Source organism: Bombina bombina, chromosome 7 (assembly GCF_027579735.1).
Source record: "Bombina bombina isolate aBomBom1 chromosome 7, aBomBom1.pri, whole genome shotgun sequence".
Classification (NCBI taxonomy): Eukaryota; Metazoa; Chordata; class Amphibia; order Anura; family Bombinatoridae; genus Bombina; species Bombina bombina.
This window is the reverse complement of record NC_069505.1, coordinates 53,743,088-53,768,405: the sequence shown is the minus strand read 5'-3', so window position 1 is coordinate 53,768,405 and position 25,318 is coordinate 53,743,088. Positions and strand designations below refer to the sequence as shown.

The window sequence follows — 25,318 nt, the reverse complement described above, 5'->3', positions numbered from 1 at the left end:
TACAGCCCCAAGAATTTTTACAAAGGTTCTGGGCTCACTTCTGGCGGTCCTAAGACCGTGAGGCATAGCGGTGGCTCCTTACCTGGACAACATCCTGATACAGGCGTAAAGCTTTCAAATTGCCAAATCTCATACAGAGATAGTTCTGGCATTCCTGAGGTCGCATGGGTGGAAAGTGAACGAAGAAAAGAGTTCTCTATCTCCTCTCACAAGGGTTTCCTTCCTAGGGACTCTAATAGATTCTGTAGAAATGAAAATTTACCTGACGGAGTCCAGGTTCTCAAAACTTCTAAATGCTTGCCGTGTTCTTCACTCCATTCCGCGCCCCACGGTGGCTCAGTGCATGGAAGTAATCGGCTTAATGTTAGCGGCGATGGACATAGTGCCATTCGCGCGCCTGCATCTCAGACCGCTGCAATTATGCATGCTCAGTCAGTGGAATGGGGATTACACAGATTTGTCCCCTCTACTAAATCTGGATCAGGAAACCAGAGATTCTCTTCTCTGGATCTCGGGCCCATCTGTCCAAGGGTATGACCTTTCGCAGACCAGATTGGACAAATGTAACAGATGCCAGCCTTCTAGGTTGGGGTGCAGTCTGGAACTCCCTGAAGGCTCAGGGTTCATGGACTCAGGAGGAGAAACTCCTCCCAATAAATATTCTGGAGTTAAGAGCAATATTCAATGCTCTTCTTGATTGGCCTCAGCTAGCAACACTGAGGTTCATCAGATTTCAGTCGGACAACATCACGACTGTGGCTTACATCAACCATCAAGGGGGAACCAGGAGTTCCCTAGCGATGTTAGAAGTCTCCAAGATAATTCGCTGGGCAGAGACTCACTCTTGCCACCTGTCAGCGATCCATATCCCAGGTGTAGAGAACTGGGAGGCGGATTTTCTAAGTCGTCAGACTTTTCATCCGGGGGAATGGTAACTCCATCCGGATGTGTTTGCTCAATTGGTTCTCCGTTGGGGCAAATCAGAATTGGATCTCATGGCGTCTCGCCAGAACGCCAAGCTTCCTTGTTACAGATCCAGGTCCAGGGACCCAGAAGCGGCACTGATAGATGCTCTAGCAGCGCCTTGGTTCTTCAAACTGGCTTATGTGTTTCCACCGTTTCCTCTGCTCCCTCGTCTGATTGCCAAAATCAAACAGGAAAGAGCATCGGTGATATTGATAGCGCCTGCGTGGCCACGCAGGATCTGCTATGCAGACCTAGTGGACATGTCATCCTTTCCACCATGGACTCTGCCTCTGAGACAAGACCTTCTAATATAAGGTCCTTTCAATCATCCGAATCTACTTTCTCTGAGACTGACTGCATGGAGATTGAACGCTTGATCCTATCAAAGCGTGGCTTCTCAGAGTCAGTAATTGATACCTTAATACAGGCACGAAAGCCTGTCACCAGGAAAATTTACCACAAGATATGGCGTAAATATCTTCATTGGTGTGAATCCAAGAATTACTCATGGAGTAGGGTTAGAATTCCTAGGATATTGTCCTTCCTCCAAGAGGGGTTGGACAAAGGATTATCAGCTAGTTCTTTAAAGGGACAGATTTCTGCTCTGTCCTTTTACACAAGCGTCTGGCAGAAGTTCCAGACGTTCAGGCATTTTGTCAGGCTTTAGTTAGAATTAAGCCTGTGTTTAAACCTGTTGCTCCTCCATGGAGCTTAAACTTGGTTCTTAAAAAGTTCTTCAAGGGGTTCTGTTTGAACCCCTTCATTCTATTGATATCAAACTTCTTTCATGGAAAGTTCTTTTTCTGATGGCTATTTGCTCGGCTCGAAGAGTCTCGGAGTTATCTGTCTTACATTGTGATTCTCCTTATCTGATCTTTCATTCAGATAAAGTTGTTCTGCGTACAAAACCTGGGTTTTTACCTAAGGTGGTTTCTAACAAGAATATCAATCAAGAGATTGTTGTTCCATCATTATGTCCTAATCCTTCTTCAAAGAAGGAACGTCTTTTGCATAATCTAGACGTAGTCCGTGCCTTGAAGTTTTACTTACAGGCTACTAAAGATTGTTGCCAAACATCTAACCTGTTTGTTGTTTACTCTGGACAGAGGAGAGGTCAGAAGGCCTCGGCAACCTCTCTTTCTTTTTGGCTTCGGAGTATAATCCGTTTAGCCTATGAGACTGCTGGACAGCAGCCTCCTGAAAGGATTACAGCTCATTCTACTAGAGCTGTGGCTTCCACCTGGGCCTTTAAAAATGAGGCCTCTGTTGAACAGATTTGCAAGGCTGCAACTTGGTCTTCGCTTCATACTTTTTCCAAATTTTACATATTTGATACTTTTGCTTCTTCGGAGGCTATTTTTGGGAGAAAGGTTCTACAGGCAGTGGTTCCTTCCGTTTAAGTACCTGCCTTGTCCCTCCCATCATCCGTGTACTTTAGCTTTGGTATTGGTATCCCACAAGTAATGGATGATCCGTGGACTGGATACACTTAACAAGAGAAAACATAATTTATGCTTACCTGATAAATTTATTTCTCTTGTAGTGTATCCAGTCCACGGCCCGCCCTGTCCTTTTCAGGCAGGTCTAAATTTTAATTAAACTACAGTCACCACTGCAGCCTATGGTTTCTCCTTTCTCGGCTTGTTTCGGTCGAATGACTGGATATGGCAGTGAGGAGAGGAGCTATATAGCAGCTCTGCTGTGGGTGATCCTCTTGCAACTTCCTGTTGGGAAGGAGAATATCCCACAAGTAATGGATGATCCGTGGACTGGATACACTAGAAGAGAAATAAATTTATCAGGTAAGCATAAATTATGTTTTTCTAAGTCGTCAGACTTTTCATCCGGGGGAGTGGGAACTCCATCCGGAGGTGTTTGCTCAGCTGGTTCGGCTATGGGGCACACCAGAGTTGGATCTGATGGTGTCTCGTCAGAACCCCAAACTTCCTCGTTATGGCTCCATGTCAAGGGATCCTCAGGCTGTACTGATAGATGTTCTAGCAGTACCCTGGTCGTTCAACCTGGCTTATGTGTTTCCACCTTTTCCTCTCCTTCCACGTCTGATTGCCAGAATCAAACAGGAGAGAGCATCGGTGATTCTGATAGCGCCTGCGTGGCCACGCAGGACTTGGTTTGCAGACCTGGTGGACATGTCATCCCTTCCACCATGGTCTCTGCCATTGAGACAGGACCTTCTGATTCAAGGTCTATTCAAGCATACAAATCTAGTTTCTCTGCAACTGACTGCTTGGAGATTGAACGCTTGATTCAATCAAAGCGGGGTTTCTCCGAGTCAGTCATAAATACCTTGATTCAGCCTCAAAAGCCTGTTACCAGGAAAATTTATCATAAGATATGGTGTAAATATCTTTTTTGGTGCGAATCCAAAGGCTTCTCCTGGAGTAAAATCAGGATTCCTAGGATTTTGTCTTTTCTCCAAGAGGGATTGGAGAAATGATTATCAGCTAGTTCCCTAAAGGGACAGATATCTGCTCTGTCTATTTTGTTGCACAAGCGTCTGGCAGATGTTCCAGACGTTCAGGCTTTTTGTCAGGCTTTAGTTAGAATTAAGCCTCTGTTTAAACCTATTGCTCCGCCATGGAGTATAAATTTAGTTCTTAGAGTTCTTCAGGGGGTTCTGTTTGAACCCATGCATTCCATAGATATTAAGCTTTTATCTTGGAAAGTTTTGTTCCTAGTAGCTATCTCTTCAGCTCAAAGAGTTTCTGAACTATCTGCATTACAATGTGACTCTCCTTATCTTGTGTTCCATGCTGATAAGGTGGTTTTGCGTACCAAGCCTGGGTTCCTACCTAAGGTTGTTACTAACAGGAATATCAATCAAGAAATTGTTGTTCCTTCTCTGTGTCCTAATCCTCCTTGTAAGAAGGAACGTCTGTTGCACAACTTGGACGTGGTTCGTGCTTTGAAATTTTATTTGCAGGCAACCAAAGATTTTCGTCAAACATCTTCTTTGTTGTCTATTCTGGAAAGCGTAGGGGTCAAAAGGCTACAGCGACTTCTCTTTCCTTTTGGCTGAAAAGCATCATCCGTTTGGCTTATGAGACTGCTGGACAGCAGCCTCCTGAAAGGATTACAGCTCATTCTACTAGAGCGGTAGCTTCCACATGGGCTTTTAAAAATGATGCTTCTGTTGAACAGATTTGTAAGGCTGCAACTTGGTTGTCGCTTCATACCTTTTCAAAATTTTATAAATTTGATACTTTTGCTTCATCGGAGGCTATTTTTGGGAGAGAGGTTTTGCAAGCAGTGGTGCCTTCCGATTTGGTTCCCGTCTTGTCCCTCCCTTCATCTGTGTTCTAAAGCTTTGGTATTGGTATCCCACAAGTTAAGATGAATCCGTGGACTCGGTACATCATGCAAAAGAAAACAAAATTTATGCTTACCTGATAAATTTCTTTCTTTTGCGAGTCCACGGCCCGCCCTGTCTATTCAAGACAGATAGTATTTTTTTTATGTAAACTTCAGTCACCTCTGCACCTTTTATAGTTTCTCCTTTTCTTCCTTGGCCTTCGGTCGAATGACTGGGGGGGTGGAGTTAAGGGGGGAGCTATATAGACAGCTCTGCTGTGATGCTCTCTTTCCTACTTCCTGTCAGGAAGGACAATATCCCACAAGTTGGGATGAATCCGTGGACTTGGTACATCGCAAAAGAAAGAAATTTATCAGGTAAGCATAAATTTTGTTTTTACGTTACAGGTTAAATTAATGTTACTTTTTTTCTTTATTTCACAGTATATCCGGTATATGGAGAGTTATTCAGTTGATGCAGCCCGTTCTATTTTCCAGAGGGCTTGTCAGACCCATCTACCACAGAAACCTAGCATACATTTGCACTGGGCAGCATTTGAGGAGAAACACGGTATGTCCAAACACAGTTAGCCCTTGTAAATGGTCTTAATGAGCATACTGTAAATGACGTGTAGCAAAAGCACTTTTTAATTTGTCAAAGTAATTGTGGTCACTTTCTCTAGGATGTCTGGAGTCTGCTCGTTCCGTTTTGAGTACTCTTGAAGAGGTGGTGCCAGGGTTAGCTCTGGTGCGCCTGAGAAGGGCAAGTCTAGAACGACGGGGAGGAAACCTAGCGGAAGCAGAGAAATTGCTTCTGGAAGCTCTAATAAAAACCTCTGACACTGAATTAGAAGTCTTCTACGCCATAAAATTGGCTCGATTTCTACTGAAGGTCCAAGGAAATCCAGAGAAGGCTGTGAATGTATTAAGCAAAGTGCTGGACAAATATCCGGTAAGATGGGAGAGATAGAGATGTGTCTGATGATGTGGAAGGTTATTATTAGACATGGGAGACATTTTGAGCCGGGTATATCATTGTAGAATAGTATTCAGCATTTGTTTTGTAAACAAATGCCAAATCCTGAAATTCCACCCTTGTCTAGTTGTTAAAATGTCAGTGAAATGATTTACCTCTTTAACCTTTTAATGCCGTTATGGGCTTTAGCGCCGTTAGGACGGAATAGAAAATCCTAGCCGTTTGGCTGTCCTGAAGCCAACGGCGCTTCCTGGATGCGATTGCGATCTGGAGGGCGTGCTTAGTGTCATAGGGGCAGCCTCCGGACCCAATCCCATAATTGAAATCCCGCGATTGAGTGTACGATTGCAGGATTTCAATATGTCTACATTGGAACGTTGTTCCGATGTAGACAAAATGACCCTGTCATGAAAGGGTTAAAGGACCACTAAACAGTAGAATAGCTACATAATCAATTAATAATAAACAGTCAATGCAAAAACACTGTTTGAATTATACTTGAAGTAGATTTTTTTTCCTGACAAATTTCAAAGTTAGTTTCATTTTCCTTCCCACTGAAATATGTGAAAGCCATCAGCCAATCACAAAATGCATGTACATATATCCTGTGAATCTTGCACTTGCTCAGTAGGAGATGGTGCTTCGGAAAGTGTGCTTGTAAACACATTGTGTGTATTTAGATAATGGATGTGAATTGAAGTTTTTTTAAATTGTGCGCTCTATCTGAATTATGAAAGTTTAATTTTGTCTTTAGTGGTCCTTTAAGCTTTAGCATTAGTGTGTCTAAATGTAATTCTGATTCTACAAGTAGATCTGGCTGGCCAGTAGATTAATAGATTATTGTATCATTTCGCATTTAGGGTCATAGCCATTAGTATTAATGGTCTACTGTTTCGACAAATTAAATGAATTTTAACACATTAGTTTGTTTCAAATTTTGATTGTTTGTACAACATTCTAACATTTGTTTAATGTAATAGTATTTCTAATGCTTTCTTTAATTGTAATATTCTATTCAAATTTTTCTAATTTGTTTTGAATTATGCAATATTCGAATTCGAAAAATTGGAATCTATATATTTGTAATGCTCTCTTTAAATGTAACATTTGAATTATGAATTAATATTATGTATCAGTTTACTAAATTCCCTACAACATGAACTTCTGAATAGTATTTGTTAAGTTAAATGTTACATTCAAAATTTGCGAATGTGCATATTCTATTTAACTATGAACATTCGAGAACAAAAGTAACATTCAAAACCACTGGAAATAACATCTGAATACTGAATTTTAATGCATTTTCATTCTTTTCACTAGAATGTTGCACCACTATTATGGGGTCAGGTAAAAATGACATGACACAACAAGAATATTTGACACACACATTTAAATATCTAATGTGCACACACTCACATTTCATTGGAGTGCAATGTATATCTTTCCAATGGGACTTTATTTGCCTAAACAACACAGCTGTATGTTTTCAGTCCATTATTCTCACTGTGTTTGGGGTAAATTAGGTTTTATTTGGGTCTAAAATGTTAATTTTAACGTAACCCCTTAAGTTCTCAGCAAACTTTACTTCAAATGTTTATACATTCTGACAGCGTTTTATAATATTTGATTACTATATACGATGGTATAAAGTGTAGGATTAGAAGAGCTACATAGAAACCCAGAATTGTGCATAAAATTTGAATATTTCAAAATCTTCTTAGAGAGACCAAATGAAAACCTATTTTTGTATAATTTCATACACATGCCTCTAATAGATAAAACATTCATAATAATTGTGCACTTAAAATGATATGAGACCCAATATTTTCATGATTCAGATTTATTTGAGAAAGAAAAAAACTTTCTTCCAATCAAAAACTGTTTTCTATCGCTATCCTTTTGTGAAAAGCTGGTAGGTAGTCTCAGGAGTGCGCATTTTCTTTTACAAGATATGACGAGTCCACGGATTTCATCCTTATGGGATATTGCATCCTGGTCAGCAGGAGGAGGCAAAGAGCTCCACAGCAGAGCTGCGTATATAGCCCCTCCCTTCCCTCCCCCTCCAGTCATTCTCTTTGCCTGTATTAGTGATAGGAGTGAGGTTTTAGTTTTAGATTCTTCAAGTGTTTTTTATTTTTAAATGGTGCCGAAGTGTACTATTTTACTGCTGGGCAGCTTCTGGAAGAACCAGTCAGGGGAACTTGTGAGATTTTAGTCTCACTGCGCCTCCCATATTGGTGCTGCCTGGTCCTGGACTTAGTGAACTTTCCTAAGACCTTTATTTTTTCACAGGACCTCAGGAGAAGAAGTGGATCTTTTGACACAGTTGGGAATTGCATGCTGTTCCTCAGCATGGAGGTAGGTACAGTTCTTTTTTATTTTGGGGCTTTATGGCTTAATCTCAGAAGAGGACTGTGCTATCCTATTATATGTTAACAGGATCCAAAACAGAACAGGATCAATGTTTGCAAGCTCTGAATAGGGCTGACGACACAAGTGGGCGGTATGTCATTTATAGTAGAAACAAGATGACAACCCACATCTGGTTAAATTTTCCCTGACAGTCCGGTGTCAATTGCAATGGCCGGAAGCGCTGGGAGGTTATTGTGCTGCGCTAATGCGAGTACATATACGGGCATAACTTTTTATTAAGAGTGGTTTTAGGCTGACGCTGGGGACTTGTAAGAGGGTGTGTTTCACTGTGTATTTGATTTGCGGTGTATGGCGTTAAATCGCCATTTCTCTTGTAAGGTGTATCCAGTCCACGGATTCATCCATTACTTGTGGGATATTCTCCTTTCCAACAGGAAGCTGCAAGAGGACACCCACAGCAGAGCTGTCTATATAGCTCCTCCCCTAACTGCCACTCCCAGTCATTCTCTTGCAGCTCTCGACAAGAAAGGAAGTATCAAGAGATATGTGGTGATAGTGTATTTTATCTTCAATCAAAAGTTTATTTTTAAACGGTACCAGCGTTGTACTGTTTTACTTCAGGCAGAAATTAGAAGAAGAGTTCTGCCTGAGGTTTTTGATGATCTTAGCAGGTTGTAACTAAGGTCCACTGCCGTTCTCACACATAACTGAAGAGTATGGGAAAACTTCAGCTGGGGGAATGGCCTGCAGAATTACCTGCACTGAGGTATGTTCAGTATATTTTTGTTCTAGAGAGATGAATAACTAGAAAATACTGACAGTACCTGATATATTTAAGGTAAGCCTGATAACAGTGATTTAACAAACGACTGGGATCATGCTTGCAGTAAAGGGTAATATTCATGTTACTTGCTCTTATTACTTAGTATGTAAAAGGTTTGCATGATATATAAAAAACGTTTTTTACTGAGGGTGATAAATCTTTATTTGGGGCCTAGTTTTCCACATGGCTGACTAGATTTCTCCTAGGAATAGTTATTTAAGGCCCTTTCACTTTGAGTGCATTGTGGGTGGGGCCTATTTTCGCGCTCTAATTGCGCAGTTGTTTATACAGTCTGAGACATCCAGCTTCCCTGAAGGAGTCCCCTGACATATAGGACCTCTGTAAAGGGTTTTTGTGCCTACAAAAGTCATTTTATGGGCAGGTAGGAGCCACAGTAGAGCTGTGGCAGTTTGCTTGTGACTGTTTATAACGGTTTTACCATTTTTTAAATTCGTTTTTGAGACTGAGGGGTTAATCATCCATTTGCAAGTGGGTGCAATGCTACTTTAGTCTATTATACACACTGTAAAAATTTCGTAGAGTTTACTGCTTTTTTTCACTGTATTTGCAGTTTGTGATTGTTTTTTTTTCCTTAAAGGGCCACTGTAGGTAAATATTTTCTATGCCTGTTACTAACTACCCCAAATACGCTTTTTTATCAATAGCATTTCATTAACATATCTCTACCGTATATCAGAAATCTTGTCTGCAAATGTAATTGTTTTCCAAACCCACTCCGTGGGTATCCTTTGCTCTGTACCAATCCGTTTAAAAAGGTTTCGAAAATGGCGCTTTAAACACAAAGTTATTGGTTTAAGTATTTTGAACATGCAGTGCTGAAAATAGTGGGCAGGATAACGTGACATCATCGGCGAATAAAATATATAACTTTTATAACGTTATGAAAGTTAGTTTTGGAGAAAATATAGGTCAGTGGGTTTTAATTAATGTTTATTAACTTTAATATGTTAGTTGTTTTGCTTAAAAATTATAACAGAAAGTAATCCTTTAAAGGCACAGTACCGTTTTTTACATTCTGCTTTTTAACATTTATTAAAGTGTTTTCCAAGCTTGCTGATCTCATTACTAGTCTGTTAAACATGTCTGACATAGAGGAATCTCCTTGTTCATTATGTTTAGAAGCCATTGTGGAACCCCCTCTAAGAATGTGTACCAAATGCACTGATCTTACTATAAATTATAAAGACCATATTCTGGCTTTAAAAGATTTATCACCAGAGGAAATTGACAAGGGGGAAGTTATGCCGACTAACTCTCCCCACGTGTCAGAACCTATAACTCCCGCTCAAGGGACGCCAAGTACATCTAGATCGCCCATTGCGTTTACCTTACAAGACATGGCGGTAGTTATGAATCATACCCTTACAGAGGTATTGTCCAAGCTGCCAGGGTTACAAGGAAAGCGAGATAGCTCTGGGGCTAGAACAAATACAGAGCTCTCTGAAGCTTTAGTAGCTATGTCTGATATACCCTCACAATGTGCCGAAGCAGGAGAGCTTCTATCTGTGGGTGATTTTTCTGATTCAGGGAAGACACTTCAACCTGATTCTGATATGTCTACGTTTAAATTTAAGCTTGAACACCTCCGCGTGTTGCTCAGGGAGGTTTTAGCAACTCTGGATGACTGTGACGCCATTGTAGTCCCAGAGAAATTGTGTAAGTTGGATAAATACTATGCAGTGCCTGTTTACACTGATGTTTTTCCAATCCCTAAGAGGTTTTCAGATATTATTTCTAAGGAATGGCATAGACCAGGTGTACCGTTCTTTCCCCCTCCTGTTTTTAAAAAGATGTTCCCTATAGATGCTGCTACACAGGACTTGTGGCAGACGGTCCCTAAGGTGGAGGGAGCAGTCTCTACCCTAGCGTAGCGTACAACTATCCCGGTCGAGGACAGTTGTGCTTTTCTAGATCCAATGGACAAAAAATTAGAGGGTTACCTTAAGAAAATTTTTATTCAACAAGGTTTTATTCTCCAGCCTTTTGCATGCATTGCCCCAGTCACTGCTGCTGCAGCCTTCTGGTTTGAGTCTCTAGAAGAGGCTCTACAGGTAGAAACCCCGTTGGATGATATCCTTGACAAGCTTAAAGCTCTTAAGCTAGCCAATTCATTTTTTTCTGACGCCGTTGTTCATTTAACCAAGCTAACGGCTAAGAACTCAGGTTTTGCTATTCAGGCGCGTAGGGCGCTATGGCTTAAATCCTGGTCAGCTGACGTTACTTCAAAGTCTAAGCTTCTCAACATTCCCTTCAAGTGGCAGACCCTATTCGGGACTGGACTGAAGGAGATCATTTCTGATATTACTGGAGGAAAAGGTCACGCCCTTCCTCAGGATAAGTCCAACAAATTAAGGACCAAACAGACTAATTTTCGTTCTTTTCGAAACTTCAAGAATGGCGCAGCTTCAACTTCCTCTAATACAAAACAAGAGAGTAATTTTGCCCAGTCCAAGCCGGTCTGGAGACCTAACCAGGCTTGGAACAAAGGAAATCAGGCCAAAAAATCTGCTGCTGCCTCTAAGACAGCATGAAGGATCAGCCCCCGATCTGGAAACAGATCTAGTAGGGGGCAGACTTTCTCTCTTCGGCCAGGCTTGGGCAAGAGATGTCCAGGATCCCTGGGCTTTGGAAATTGTGTCCCAGGGATATCTTCTGGACTTCAAAGCTTCTTCCCCAAAAGGGAGATTTCATCTCTCACAGTTATCTGCAAACCAGATAAAGAGAGAGGCATTCTTACACTGTGTTCAAGACCTCCTAATTATGGGAGTAATCCACCCAGTTCCAAAGGAGCAACAGGGGCAAAGCTTCTATTCAAATCTGTTTGTAGTTCCCAAGAAAGAGGGAACCTTCAGACCAATCTTAGATCTCAAGATCTTAAACAAATTTCTCAGGGTCCCATCCTTCAAGATGGAGACTATTCGAACCATCCTACCTATGATCCAGGAGGGTCAATATGACTACCGTGGATCTAAAGGATGCTTATCTTCACATTCCGATACACAGAGATCATCATCGGTTTCTCAGGTTCGCCTTCCTAGACAGGCATTACCAGTTTGTGGCTCTTTCCTTTGGATTAGCTACGGCACCAAGAATCTTTACGAAGGTTCTAGGGTTACTCCTAGCGGTCCTGAGGCCGTGGAGCATAGCAGTAGCCCCTTACCTAGACGACATTCTGATACAGGCGTCGAATTTTCAAATCGCCAGGTCCCAAACGGACATTGTTCTGGCATTCCTGAGGTCTCATGGGTGGAAGGTGAACGAGGAAAAGAGTTCTCTATCCCCTCTTACAAGAGTTTCCTTCCTAGGAACTCTGATAGATTCTGTAGAAATTAAGATTTACCTGACAGAGACCAGGTTGTCAAAACTTCTAGATTCCTGCCGTGTTCTTTATTCTACTTCTCGCCCTTCAGTGGCTCAGTGTATGGAAGTAATCGGCTTAATGGTAGCGGCAATGGACATAGTGCCGTTTGCCCGCCTACATCTCAGACTGCTGCAACTTTGCATGCTCAGTGAGTGGAATGGGGATTACACAGATTTGTCCCCTCTACTAAATCTGGATCAAGAGACCAGAGATTCTCTTCTCTGGTGGCTATCTCTGGTCCATCTGTCCAAGGGTATGACCTTCCGCAGGCCAGATTGGACAATAGTAACAACAGATGCCAGGCACTCCTTCCAATAAACATTCTGAAACTAAGAGTGATATTCAGTGCTCTTCAGACTTGGCCTCAGCTTGCTGCGGTCAGGTTCATCAGATTTCAGTCGGACAACATCATGACTGTAGCTTACATCAACCATCAAGGGGGAACAAGGAGTTCCCTAGCAATGTTGGAGGTTTCAAAAATAATTCTATGGGCAGAGGTTCACTCTTGCCATCTATCAGCTATCCATATCCCAGGAGTAGAGAACTGGGAGGCGGATTTTCTAAGTCGACAGACTTTTCATCCGGGGGAGTGGGAACTCCATGCGGAGGTATTTGCACAGTTGATTCAACTTTGGAGCAAACCAGAACTGGATCTCATGGCGTCTCGTCAGAACGCCAAGCTTCCTTGTTACAGATCCAGGTCCAGGGATCCCAAGGCAGCGCTGATAGATGCTCTAGCAGCGCCTTGGTCCTTCAACCTGGCTTATGTGTTTCCACCTTTTCCTCTGCTCCCTCGTCTTATTGCCAAGAACAAGCAGGAGGTGATTTTGATAGCACCTGCGTGGCCACGCAGGACTTGGTATGTAGATCTGGTGGACATGTCATCCCTTCCACCATGGACTCTGCCGCTGAGGCGGGACCTTCTACTTCAGGGTCCTTCCAACCATCCAAATCTAATTTCTCTGCGTCTGACTGCTTGGAGATTGAACGCTTGATCCCTATCAAAGCGTGGTTTTTCCGAATCGGTCATTGATACCTTAATTCAGGCTCGAAAGCCTGTCGCCAGGAAAATCTATCATAAGATATGGTGTAAATATCTTCATTGGTATGAATCCAAGGGTTACTCATGGAGTAAGGTCAGGATTCCTAGGATATTATCCTTTCTCCAAGAAGGATTGTAAAAGGGTTTGTCAGCTAGTTCCTTAAAGGGACAGATTTCTGCTCTGTCTATTCTTTTGCACAATCGTCTGGCTGAGGTTCCAGACGTTCAGGCGTTTTGTCAGGCTTTAATTAGAATCAAGCCTGTGTTTAAACCTGTTGCTCTGCCATGGAGTTTTAATTTAGTTCTTAAAGTTCTTCAAGGGGTTCCGTTTGAACCTTTGCATACCATAGATATCAAGCTTTTATCTTGGAAAGTTCTGTTTTTAGTAGCTATCTCCTCGGCTCGAAGAGTTTTGGAGTTATCTGCTTTACAATGTGATTCCCCTTATCTCATTTTCTATGCAGATAAGGTAGTGTTACGTACCAAACCTGGTTTTCTTCCTAAGGTGGTATCTAATAAGAATATCAATCGGGAGATTGTTGTTCCGTCACTGTGTCCTAATCCTTCTTCAAAGAAGGAACGTCTATTACACAATCTTGACGTGGTTCGTGCTTTAAAGTTTTATTTACAAGCTACTAAAGAATTTCGTCAAACATCTGCATTATTTGTTGTCTACTCTGGACAGAGGAGAGGCCAAAAGGCTTCGGCAACTTCTTTCTTTTTGGCTAAGAAGTATAATCCGCTTAGCTTATAAGAGTGCTGGCCAGCAGCCTCCTGAAAGAATTACAGCTCATTCCACTAGAGCAGTAGCTTCCACATGGGCTTTTAAGAATGAGGCTTCTGTTGAACAGATTTGTAAGGCGGCGACTTGATCTTCGCTTCATACTTTTTCTAAATTCTACAAATTTGATACTTTTGCTTCTTCGGAGGCTATTTTTGGGAGAAAAGTCTTACAGGCAGTGGTGCCTTCCGTTTTAAGCGCCTGCCTTGTCCCTCCCTTCATCCGTGTCCTATAGCTTTGGTATAGGTATCCCACAAGTAATGGATGAATCCGTGGACTGGATACACCTTACAAGAGAAAACAAAATTTATGCTTACCTGATAAATTTATTTCTCAAGTGGTGTATCCAGTCCACGGGCCGCCCTGTCATTTTAAGGCGGGTGTTTTTTATTTTTAAACTACAGTCACCACTGCACCCTATAGTCCTAGTCACGCTGTTGGAGGAAAGCGGTGGTCACGGAGGCAGGTAGGAACCGCAGCAGAGCTGCGGAAAGGTGACTGGGGTATTAGCAGGGCCCAACAAGGGTACGAAAGCATGCTTTGAGCCGCTCCTAATGAGGCTAAATTAATTTAATACTTGGGTTCTCTGTGTAAACGGTTAAAATTTAGAACACAGTTCACTAAAAAATTTTTGCTAAATTGTTTTAACAGTGTTTTGACCACGCTTGCATTTGCAAATCTGTTATTATGGAGGACATTGAAAACGTTACATGTCCTATGTGTTTGGATGCTATTGTGGAATCCACTGGTACATTGTGCCCTGCATGCATTGAAAGGGCTTTAGAATGTAAGGAGCAAATTTTCTTTAAGAACTTTAATAAAGATATCTCCAATGACGGTTCTCAGACTGATAAGACTCAGGGTATGCCACAGTTTTCGCCCCAAGCGTCATAGCCTTTAACGCCCGCAGAAACTACGCCATGCTCTTCTACTGCGTCTGCTTCTTTCACTTTGTAAGATATGGCTGCAGTTATGTCATCCACTCTCACAGAGGTTTTGTCTAAATTGCCTGTGTTACAGGGCAAACGATGCAGGACAGAAACCAATGCGGTTCCTGCGACTTCTGATGCTTTGTTGGCTATCTCTGATATGCCCTCCCAGAGATCTGATTTGGGGGGTAGGAAGCTTTTGTCTGAGGGGGAACTTTCTGACTCAGGAAGTGTTACCTCAGGCGCTCTCAGACGTCATGTCCTTCAGATTTAAGCTTGAACATCTCCGCCTTTTGCTTCGGGAAGTTTTAGCGACTCTGGACGACTGTGATTGTGCTACTGCCAGAGAGATTGTGTAAGATGGACAAATACTTAGAGATTCCTTCTTATTCGGATGTTTTTCCGGTTCCTAAGAGAATTTCGGAAATTGTTACGCGAGAATGGGAAAGACCGGGTGTCCCGTTCTCACTCTCTCCTAACTTTAAGAAAATGTATCCTATAGCTGACTCTGTCAGGGATTCGTGGCAAACGATTCCTAAGGTGGAGGGAGCTTTCTCTACCCTGGCTAAGCGTACGACTATCCCAATTGAGGATATTTGTGCTTTCAAAAACCCCATGGATAAGACGTTGGAGGGTCTTCTGAAAACGCTATTTGTTCATCAAGGGTTTCTATTACAACCGACGGCCTGCATTGTACCAGTCACAACTGCGGCTGCCTTTTGGTTTGACGCCTTAGAGGAGTCCCTTAAGACGGAGACCCCTTTGGAGGAAATAATTGATAGAATTAAGGCCCTTAAGCTGGCCAATTCCTTTGTTATGGATGCCGCTTTTCAAATCGCCAAGTTGGCGGCTAAGAATGCAGGATTTTCCATTTTAGCATGCAGAACCTTATGGTTAAATTCTTGGTCTGCGGATATGTCTTCTAAATCTAAGCTTTTGGTTATCCCTTTCAAAGGAAAGACCCTATTCGGGCCTGAATTGAAAGAGATTATTTCTGACATTACGGGAGGTAAGGGTCACCTCCTCCCTCAGGATAAGACATCTAAACAAAGGAGACAGAGTAGTTTTCGTTCATTTCAAAATTTCAAGGGAGTCCCTTCTTCCTCTTCCGCCAAACAGGAAGGGAACTTGGCACAAGCCAAGCCCGTCTGGAGACCCAATCAGGCTTGGAGTAAGGGTAAACAACCCAAGAAGCCCGCCGCTGCTCCCAAGACAGCATGAAGGGGCGGCCCCCGATCCGGGACCGGATCTAGTAGGGGGCAGACTTTCTCTCTTTGTCCAGGCTTGGATAAGAGATGTTCAGGATCCCTGGACACTAGAAATTGTGTCTCAGGCGTATCAACTGGAGTTCAAAAATTCCATTGGTAATACAGTTAACGTGGTAATATGACTTCCGTTAGGGGTGGAGCTCAGTTACAGCATGCTCCATGCCGGCGTGTATCCAGATACCAGTGAATTACCTACCCCAGCTTTTCACCACCTACCCTTGTACTGACTAAGGGTCGTTGTGTCCTGGTGCACAAAGCAGTAAGTATCGGCTACCAGCTGGAAGTTTGCACACTTTGGCGAAAGGGCATATTGCTTGTCTGAGGCTCAGACACAGAGGATGGAGGTGTGATCTGATTACCTGCGCCCTACCGGTTTATACGAATCCTGGTACCGTTCAGTTGAGAGTGTTCCCGGACGGACTGGTTAGAGTGTGACACAGAGAGCAGCCTACAGCGGAAACATGACCGGAAGCCTACACACCGCTCCCGTGACTGAGGCTGGGACGACTCTTCGTGGAGGGATCCGTGCTGAGTGGACCGACCTCATCAGGGTAAAAATCAGGCTGTCACAACTAGGCTGGATGGTGGAGATACCTGCTCTGTGATAACCAGGTTGGTTCCAGGGACTGCGGCTCCGTTTGCAGCTATACCCACACTGAGCGTCCCTGGTTGCAAGTATAGTTTTGTCATTTTTCCTCTTGCCGGTCTGAATAAACTGTCATTTATTGCCCTATATTTTTATCTTTGGTTGATCATAATAAGGACTGCCGTATTTCCTAGTAGCTAAGTCACTTTTTGGATATCTAATTATGATCCTGGCCGATCAGCTGTGGTTAACCAAAAGTGTTGGGGACAAATCTGTTTGCAATCTGTTATTCTTTGCCTGCTTTTTCTTTGGAGCTACTAACCTCTCGAGTGCCAAAGGAAGCTCTTAAAAAAAAAAAAAAAAAAAAAAAAATCTGGAATACTGAAAGCCACAACGAAGTTTGTGCTGGTTCAAATTAAGAAGGAGAACTGAGACTCTAAAAGGACTTAGTAATACCTTATTGATTTGCCTAAAGACTTTTGGGTATTTTACTAGTATTATCTTATGCTTGGTAGAGCTTGCTCTACTACAAATTACTACCCAAGGAAGTTCTCTGGTTATTGATACTATTCTTACCTGAGCATTTTATATACCATTGTTTTCTGACATATGTATTATTGTTTGGATATATACTGATTTTCTTACTGATTAGATCTGCTGTATGATGTGAGTTTATAGTGGAGGGGGGGGGGTCCTCTTTGCTTGGAGATAGGGTTTGAAATCTGTACCCTAGATAGTTAATTATCTTTTTTGGAGGAGGAAGACTGGATCGAAAGTGCTTTGACAGGCCTTTTTCACCCTATATATTCACTATTTACGAGAAAGGGGGGAAAAAGGAGTAAGGTATTTAAAAAGGGAAAAGGAAAGAAAAAGAAAAAAAAAAAAAAAAAAGAGGAAAAAAAAAACTTTTTCATTATTTTAATACCCCATTGATGTTTGCCTCTTGCCTTTTTCTCTATCAGAGGGCTATGCTATTTGCATTTTTTTCCCATTACTGAAACTGTCATATAAGGAAATTAATAATTTTGCTTTATATGTTGTTTTTTCTTTTACATTTTGCAAGATGTCTCAATCTGATCCTGCCTCCGAAGTTTCTGCTGGAACATTGCTGCCTGACATCGGTTCTACCAAAGCTAAGTGCATTCGTTGTAAGATTGTGGAAATTATTTCGCCGAATAGTTGTCATGATAAACTTTTACATGCAGATAGTGTGTCCATCAGTAATAGCACATTGCCAGTTGCAGTTCCTTCAACTTCTAATGTACATGATATACTTATGAATTTTAAAGAATTTGTTTCTGATTCTATCCAGAAGGCTTTGTCTGCATTTCCACCTTCTAATAAACGTAAAAGGTCTTTCTCTTGTAAGATGTATCAAGTCCACGGATTCATCCTTTACTTGTGGGATATTCTCCTTCCCAACAGGAAGTGGCAAAGAGAGCACACAGCAGAGCTGTCCATATAGCTCCCCCTCTAGCTCCACCCCCCAGTCATTCTCTTTGCCGGCTCTAAGCAATCGGAAGGGTAAAGTGAATGTGGTGTTAGAATTGTAGATTTTATTTTCTACCAGCAAGAGTTTATTTTAAATGGTACCGGTGTGTACTATTTACTCTCTAGCAGAAAGTAGATGAAGATTTCTGCAGGGAGGAAGATGATTTTAGCAAGTTGTAACTAAAATCCACTGCTGTTCCCACACAGGACTGAGGAGTACAAGAGAACTTCAGTTGGGGTGAACGGTTTGCAGGTTAGGCTGCAATAAGGTATGTTCAGTCATTTATTTCTAGACAAGACTGTGATAATGCTAGAAAAGACTGTTAATATCCCCATGAGGGAAGGGTAAGCTGTATTCAGAGACTAAGTATGGAATTTCAAGCTTACATCACAGGGCTAGTTTATGCTGAAGTTTCTTTAACCGTTTTTTTTGGCTTCTGTCGATCCGGTTTGGGCATTAAGGGGTTAATCGTTTATATTGCTAGTGGTGCAATCTTAATAATGCTTTAGGTACATACTGTAAAAATTTCGAAAAGTTTGCTGCATTTTTTCACTGTTTTGCAAAATTGTGTGCCTTTTCTTTCATGTAATTAGCAAGAGTCCATGAGCTAGTGACGTATGGGATATACATTCCTACCAGGAGGGGCAAAGTTTCCCAAACCTCAAAATGCCTATAAATACACCCCTCACCACACCCACAATTCAGTTTTACAAACTTTGCCTCCGATGGAGGTGGTGAAGTAAGTTTGTGCTAGATTCTACGTTGATATGCGCTCCGCAGCAAGTTGGAGCCCGGTTTTCCTCTCAGCGTGCAGTGAATGTCAGAGGGATGTGAGGAGAGTATTGCCTATTTGAATGCAGTGATCTCCTTCTAAGGGGTCTATTTCATAGGTTCTCTGTTATCGGTCGTAGAGATTCATCTCTTACCTCCCTTTTCAGATCGACCATATACTCTTATATATACCATTACCTCTGCTGATTCTCGTTTCAGTACTGGTTTGGCTATCTGCTATATGTAGATGAGTGTCCTGGGGTAAGTAAGTCTTATTTTCTGTGACACTCCTAGCTATGGTTGGGCACTTTGTTTATAAAGTTCTAAATATATGTATTCAAACATTTATTTGCCTTGACTCAGAATGTTCAACTTTCCTTATTTTCAGACAGTCAGTTTCATATTTGGGATAATGCATTTTTAATTTAACATTTTTCTTACCTTAAAATTTGACTTTTTCCCTGTGGGCTGTTAGGCTTGCGGGGGCTGAAAATGCTTCATTTTATTGCGTCATTCTTGGCGCGGACTTTTTTGGCGCAAAAATTCTATTAACGTTTCCGGCGTCATACGTGTCGCCGGAAGTTGCGTCATTTTTTGACGTTATTTTGCGCCAAAAATGTCGGCGTTCCGGATGTGGCGTCATTTTTGGCGCCAAAAAGCATTTAGGCGCCAAATAATGTGGGCGTCTTATTTGGCGCGAAAAAATATGGGCGTCACTTTTGTCTCCACATTATTTAAGTCTCATTTTTTATTGCTTCTGGTTGCTAGAAGCTTGTTCTTTGGCATTTTTTCCCATTCCTGAAACTGTCATTTAAGGAATTTGATCAATTTTGCTTTATATATATGTTGTTTTTTCTCTTACATATTGCAAGATGTCTCACGTTGCATCTGAGTCAGAAGATACTACAGGAAAATCGCTGTCAAGTGCTGAATCTACCAAAGCTAAGTGTATCTGCTGTAAACTTTTGGTAGCTATTCCTCCAGCTGTTGTTTGTATTGATTGTCATGACAAACTTGTTAAAGCAGATATTTCCTTTAGTAAAGTACCATTGCCTGTTGCAGTTCCTTCAACATCTAAGGTGCAGAATGTTCCTGATAATATAAAAGATTTTGTTTCTGAATCCATAAAGAAGGCTATGTCTGTTATTTCTCCTTCTAGTAAACGTAAAAAATCTTTTAAAACTTCTCTTCCTACAGATGAATTTTTAACTGAACATCATCATTCTGATTCTGATGATTCCTCTGGTTCAGAGGATTCTGTCTCAGAGGTTGATGCTGATAAATCTTCATATTTATTTAAAATGGAATTTATTCGTTCTTTACTTAAAGAAGTACTAATTGCTTTAGAAATAGAGGATTCTGGTCCTCTTGATACTAATTCTAAACGTTTAGATAAGGTATTTAAAGCTCCTGTGGTTATTCCAGAAGTTTTTCCTGTTCCTAATGCTATTTCTGCAGTAATTTCCAAAGAATGGGATAATTTGGGTAATTCATTTACTCCTTCTAAACGTTTTAAGCAATTATATCCTGTGCCGTCTGACAGATTAGAATTTTGGGACAAGATCCCTAAAGTTGATGGGACTATTTCTACCCTTGCTAAACGTACTACTATTCCTACGTCAGATGGTACTTCGTTTAAGGATCCTCTAGATAGGAAAATTGAGTCCTTTCTAAGAAAAGCTTATCTGTGTTCAGATAATCTTCTTAGACCTGCTATATCTTTGGCTGATGTTGCTGCAGCTTCAACTTTTTGGTTGGAAACTTTAGCGCAACAAGTAACACATCGTGATTCTCATGATATTATTATTCTTCTTCAGCATGCTAATAATTTTATCTGTGATGCCATTTTTGATATTTTCAGAGTTGATGTCAGGTTTATGTCTCTAGCTATTTTAGCTAGAAGAGCTTTATGGCTTAAAACTTGGAATGCTGATATGGCTTCTAAATCAACTTTACTTTCCATTTCTTTCCAGGGTAACAAATTATTTGGTTCTCAGTTGGATTCCATTATTTCAACTGTTACTGGTGGGAAAGGAACTTTTCATCCTTCATCCTCAGGAGCAGTTTCAGTTTGGAGACCATCTCCAGTCTGGAATAAATCCAAGCCAGCTAGAAAGGCAAAGCCTGCTTCTAAGTCCACATGAAGGTGCGGCCCTCATTCCAGCTCAGCTGGTAGGGGGCAGGTTACGTTTTTTCAAGGAAATTTGGATCAATTCTGTTCACAATCTTTGGATTCAGAGCATTGTTTCAGAAGGGTACAGAATTGGTTTCAAGTTGAGACCTCCTGCAAAGAGATTTTTTCTTTCCCGTGTCCCAGTAAATCCAGTAAAAGCTCAAGCATTTCTGAAATGTGTTTCAGATGTAGAGTTGACTGGAGTAATTATGCCAGTTCCAGTTCCGGAACAGGGGATGGGGTTTTATTCAAATCTCTTCATTGTACCAAAGAAGGAGAATTCTTTCAGACCAGTTCTGGATCTAAAAATATTGAATCGTTATGTAAGGATACCAACGTTCAAGATGGTAACTGTAAGGACTATCTTACCTTTTGTTCAGCAAGGGAATTATATGTCCACAATAGATTTACAGGATGCATATCTGCATATTCCGATTCATCCAGATCATTATCAGTTCCTGAGATTCTCGTTTCTGGACAAGCATTACCAGTTTGTGGCTCTGCCGTTTGGCCTAGCTACAGCTCCAAGAATTTTTACAAAGGTTCTCGGTGCCCTGCTGTCTGTAATCAGAGAACAGGGTATTGTGGTATTTCCTTATTTGGACGATATCTTGGTACTTGCTCAGTCTTTACATTTAGCAGAATCTCATACGAATCGACTTGTGTTGTTTCTTCAAGATCATGGTTGGAGGATCAATTTACCAAAAAGTTCTTTGATTCCTCAGACAAGGGTAACCTTTCTGGGTTTCCAGATGGATTCAGTGTCCATGACTGTCTTTAACAGACAAGAGACGTCTAAAGTTGATTACAGCTTGTCGAAACCTTCAGTCACAATCATTCCTTTCGGTAGCCTTATGCATGGAAATTCTATGTCTTATGACTGCTGCATTGGACGCGATCCCCTTTGCTCGTTTTCACATGCGACCTCTTCAGCTCTGTATGCTGAAGCAATGGTGCAAGGATTACACGAAGATATCTCAATTAATATCTTTAAAACCGATTGTTCGACACTCTCTAACATGGTGGACAGATCACCATTGTTTAATTCAGGGGGCTTCTTTTGTGCTTCCGACCTGGACTGTAATTTCAACAGATGCAAGTCTCACAGGTTGGGGAGCTGTGTGGGGATCTCTGACGGCACAAGGAGTTTGGGAATCTCAGGAGGTGAGATTACCGATCAATATTTTGGAACTCCGTGCAATTTTCAGAGCTCTTCAGTTTTGGCCTCTTCTGAAGAGAGAATCGTTCATTTGTTTTCAGACAGACAATGTCACAACTGTGGCATACATCAATCATCAAGGAGGGACTCACAGTCCTCTGGCTATGAAAGAAGTATCTCGAATTTTGGTTTGGGCGGAATCCAGCTCCTGACTAATCTCTGCGGTTCATATCCCAGGTGTAGACAATTGGGAAGCGGATTATCTCAGTCGCCAAACGTTGCATCCGGGCGAATGGTCTCTTCACCCAGAGGTATTTCTTCAGATTGTTCAAATGTGGGAACTTCCAGAAATAGATCTGATGGCGTCCCATCTAAACAAGAAACTTCCCAGGTATCTGTCCAGATCCCGGGATCCTCAGGCGGAGGCAGTGGATGCATTATCACTTCCTTGGAAGTATCATCCTGCCTATATCTTTCCGCCTCTAGTTCTTCTTCCAAGAGTAATCTCCAAGATTCTGAAGGAATGCTCGTTTGTTCTGCTGGTAGCTCCGGCATGGCCTCACAGGTTTTGGTATGCGGATCTTGTCCGGATGGCCTCTTGCCAACCGTGGACTCTTCCGTTAAGACCAGACCTTCTGTCACAAGGTCCTTTTTTCCATCAGGATCTGAAATCCTTAAATTTAAAGGTATGGAGATTGAACGCTTGATTCTTGGTCAAAGAGGTTTCTCTGACTCTGTGATTAATACTATGTTACAGGCTCGTAAATCTGTATCTCGAGAGATATATTATAGAGTCTGGAAGACTTATATTTCTCCAACATAGGTGTGTCCGGTCCACGGCGTCATCCTTACTTGTGGGATATTCTCTTCCCCAACAGGAAATGGCAAAGAGCCCAGCAAAGCTGGTCACATGATCCCTCCTAGGCTCCGCCTACCCCAGTCATTCTCTTTGCCGTTGTACAGGCAACATCTCCACGGAGATGGCTTAGAGTTTTTTAGTGTTTAACTGTAGTTTTTATTATTCAATCAAGAGTTTGTTATTTTAAAATAGTGCTGGTATGTACTATTTACTCTGAAACAGAAAAGAGATGAAGATTTCTGTTTGTAAGAGGAAAATGATTTTAGCAACCGTTACTAAAATCCATGGCTGTTCCACACAGGACTGTTGAGAGGAATTAACTTCAGTTGGGGGAACAGTGAGCAGTCTTTTGCTGCTTGAGGTATGACACATTCTAACAAGACGATGTAATGCTGGAAGCTGTCATTTTCCCTATGGGATCCGGTAAGCCATTTTTATTCAGACAGTAAATAAGGGCTTCACAAGGGCTTATTAAGACTGTAGACATTTTCTGGGCTAAATCGATTCATATATTACACATATTTAGCCTTGAGGAATCATTTAATCTGGGTATTTTGGTAAAATAATATCGGCAGGCACTGTTTTAGACACTTTATTCTTTAGGGGCTTTCCCTAATCATAGGCAGAGCCTCATTTTCGCGCCGGTATTGCGCACTTGTTTTTGAGAGGCATGACATGCAGTCGCATGTGTGAGGAGCTCTGATACATAGAAAAGACTTTCTGAAGGCGTCATTTGGTATCGTATTCCCCTTTGGGCTTGGTTGGGTCTCAGCAAAGCAGATACCAGGGACTGTAAAGGGGTTAAAGTTAAAAACGGCTCCGGTTCCGTTATTTTAAGGGTTAAAGCTTCCAAATTTGGTGTGCAATACTTTTAAGGCTTTAAGACACTGTGGTGAAATTTTGGTGAATTTTGAACAATTCCTTCATACTTTTTCGCAATTGCAGTAATAAAGTGTGTTCAGTTTAAAATTTAAAGTGACAGTAACGATTTTATTTTAAAACGTTTTTTTTACTTTGTTATCAAGTTTATGCCTGTTTAACATGTCTGAACTACCAGATAGACTGTGTTCTGAATGTGGGGAAGCCAGGGTTCCTTCTCATTTAAATAAATGTGATTTATGTGACACTGAAAATGATGCCCAAGATGATTCCTCAAGTGAGGGGAGTAAGCATGGTACTGCATCATTCCCTCCTTCGTCTACACGAGTCTTGCCCACTCAGGAGGCCCCTAGTACATCTAGCGCGCCAATACTCCTTACTATGCAACAATTAACGGCTGTAATGGATAATTCTATCAAAAACATTTTAGCCAAAATGCCCACTTATCAGCGTAAGCGCGACTGCTCTGTTTTAGATACTGAAGAGCATGAGGACGCTGATGATAATGGTTCTGAAATGCCCCTACACCAGTCTGAGGGGGCCAGGGAGGTTTTGTCTGAGGGAGAAATTTCAGATTCAGGGAAAATTTCTCAACAAGCTGAACCCGATGTGATTACATTTAAATTTAAGTTGGAACATCTCCGCGCTCTGCTTAAGGAGGTATTATCCACTCTGGATGATTGTGAGAATTTGATCATCCCAGAGAAACTATGTAAAATGGACAAGTTCCTAGAGGTCCCGGGGCTCCCAGAAGCTTTTCCTATACCCAAGCGGGTGGCGGACATTGTAAATAAAGAATGGGAAAGGCCCGGTATACCTTTCGTCCCTCCCCCCATATTTAAAAAATTGTTTCCTATGGTCGACCCCAGAAAGGACTTATGGCAGACAGTCCCCAAGGTCGAGGGAGCGGTTTCTACTTTAAACAAACGCACCACTATACCCATAGAAGATAGTTGTGCTTTCAAAGATCCTATGGATAAAAAATTAGAAGGTTTGCTTAAAAAGATGTTTGTTCAGCAGGGTTACCTTCTACAACCAATTTCATGCATTGTCCCTGTCACTACAGCCGCGTGTTTCTGGTTCGATGAGCTAGTAAAGGCGATCGATAGTGATTCTCCTCCTTATGAGGAGATTATGGACAGAATCCGTGCTCTCAAATTGGCTAATTCTTTCACCCTAGACGCCACTTTGCAATTGGCTAGGTTAGCGGCAAAGAATTCTGGGTTTGCTATTGTGGCGCGCAGAGCGCTTTGGTTGAAATCTTGGTCAGCTGATGCGTCTTCCAAGAACAAACTCCTTAACATTCCTTTCAAGGGGAAAACGCTGTTTGGCCCTGACTTGAAAGAGATTATCTCTGATATCACTGGGGGTAAGGGCCACGCCCTTCCTCAGGATAGGTCTTTCAAGGCCAAAAATAAACCTAATTTTCGTCCCTTTCGTAGAAACGGACCAGCCCCAAGTGCTACGTCCTCTAAGCAAGAGGGTAATGCTTCTCAAGCCAAGCCAGCCTGGAGACCAATGCAAGGCTGGAACAAGGGAAAGCAGGC

General features: G+C 41.8%; 1 protein-coding gene across 6 annotated transcripts in view; it reads left to right on the top strand.

Moving 5' to 3' along the window:
- The window catches only part of LOC128665868 (pre-mRNA-processing factor 39), a 727,810-nt gene that overhangs the window by 154,038 nt on the left and 548,454 nt on the right, over positions 1-25,318 (top strand). For all 6 annotated transcript variants that reach the window (XM_053720108.1, XM_053720111.1, XM_053720107.1 and 3 more), the window contains exons 9-10: positions 4,723-4,849; positions 4,962-5,230. In XM_053720108.1, coding sequence (XP_053576083.1) covers positions 4,723-4,849; positions 4,962-5,230 — 396 coding nt within the window. The remainder of the gene's footprint in view (positions 1-4,722; positions 4,850-4,961; positions 5,231-25,318) is intronic.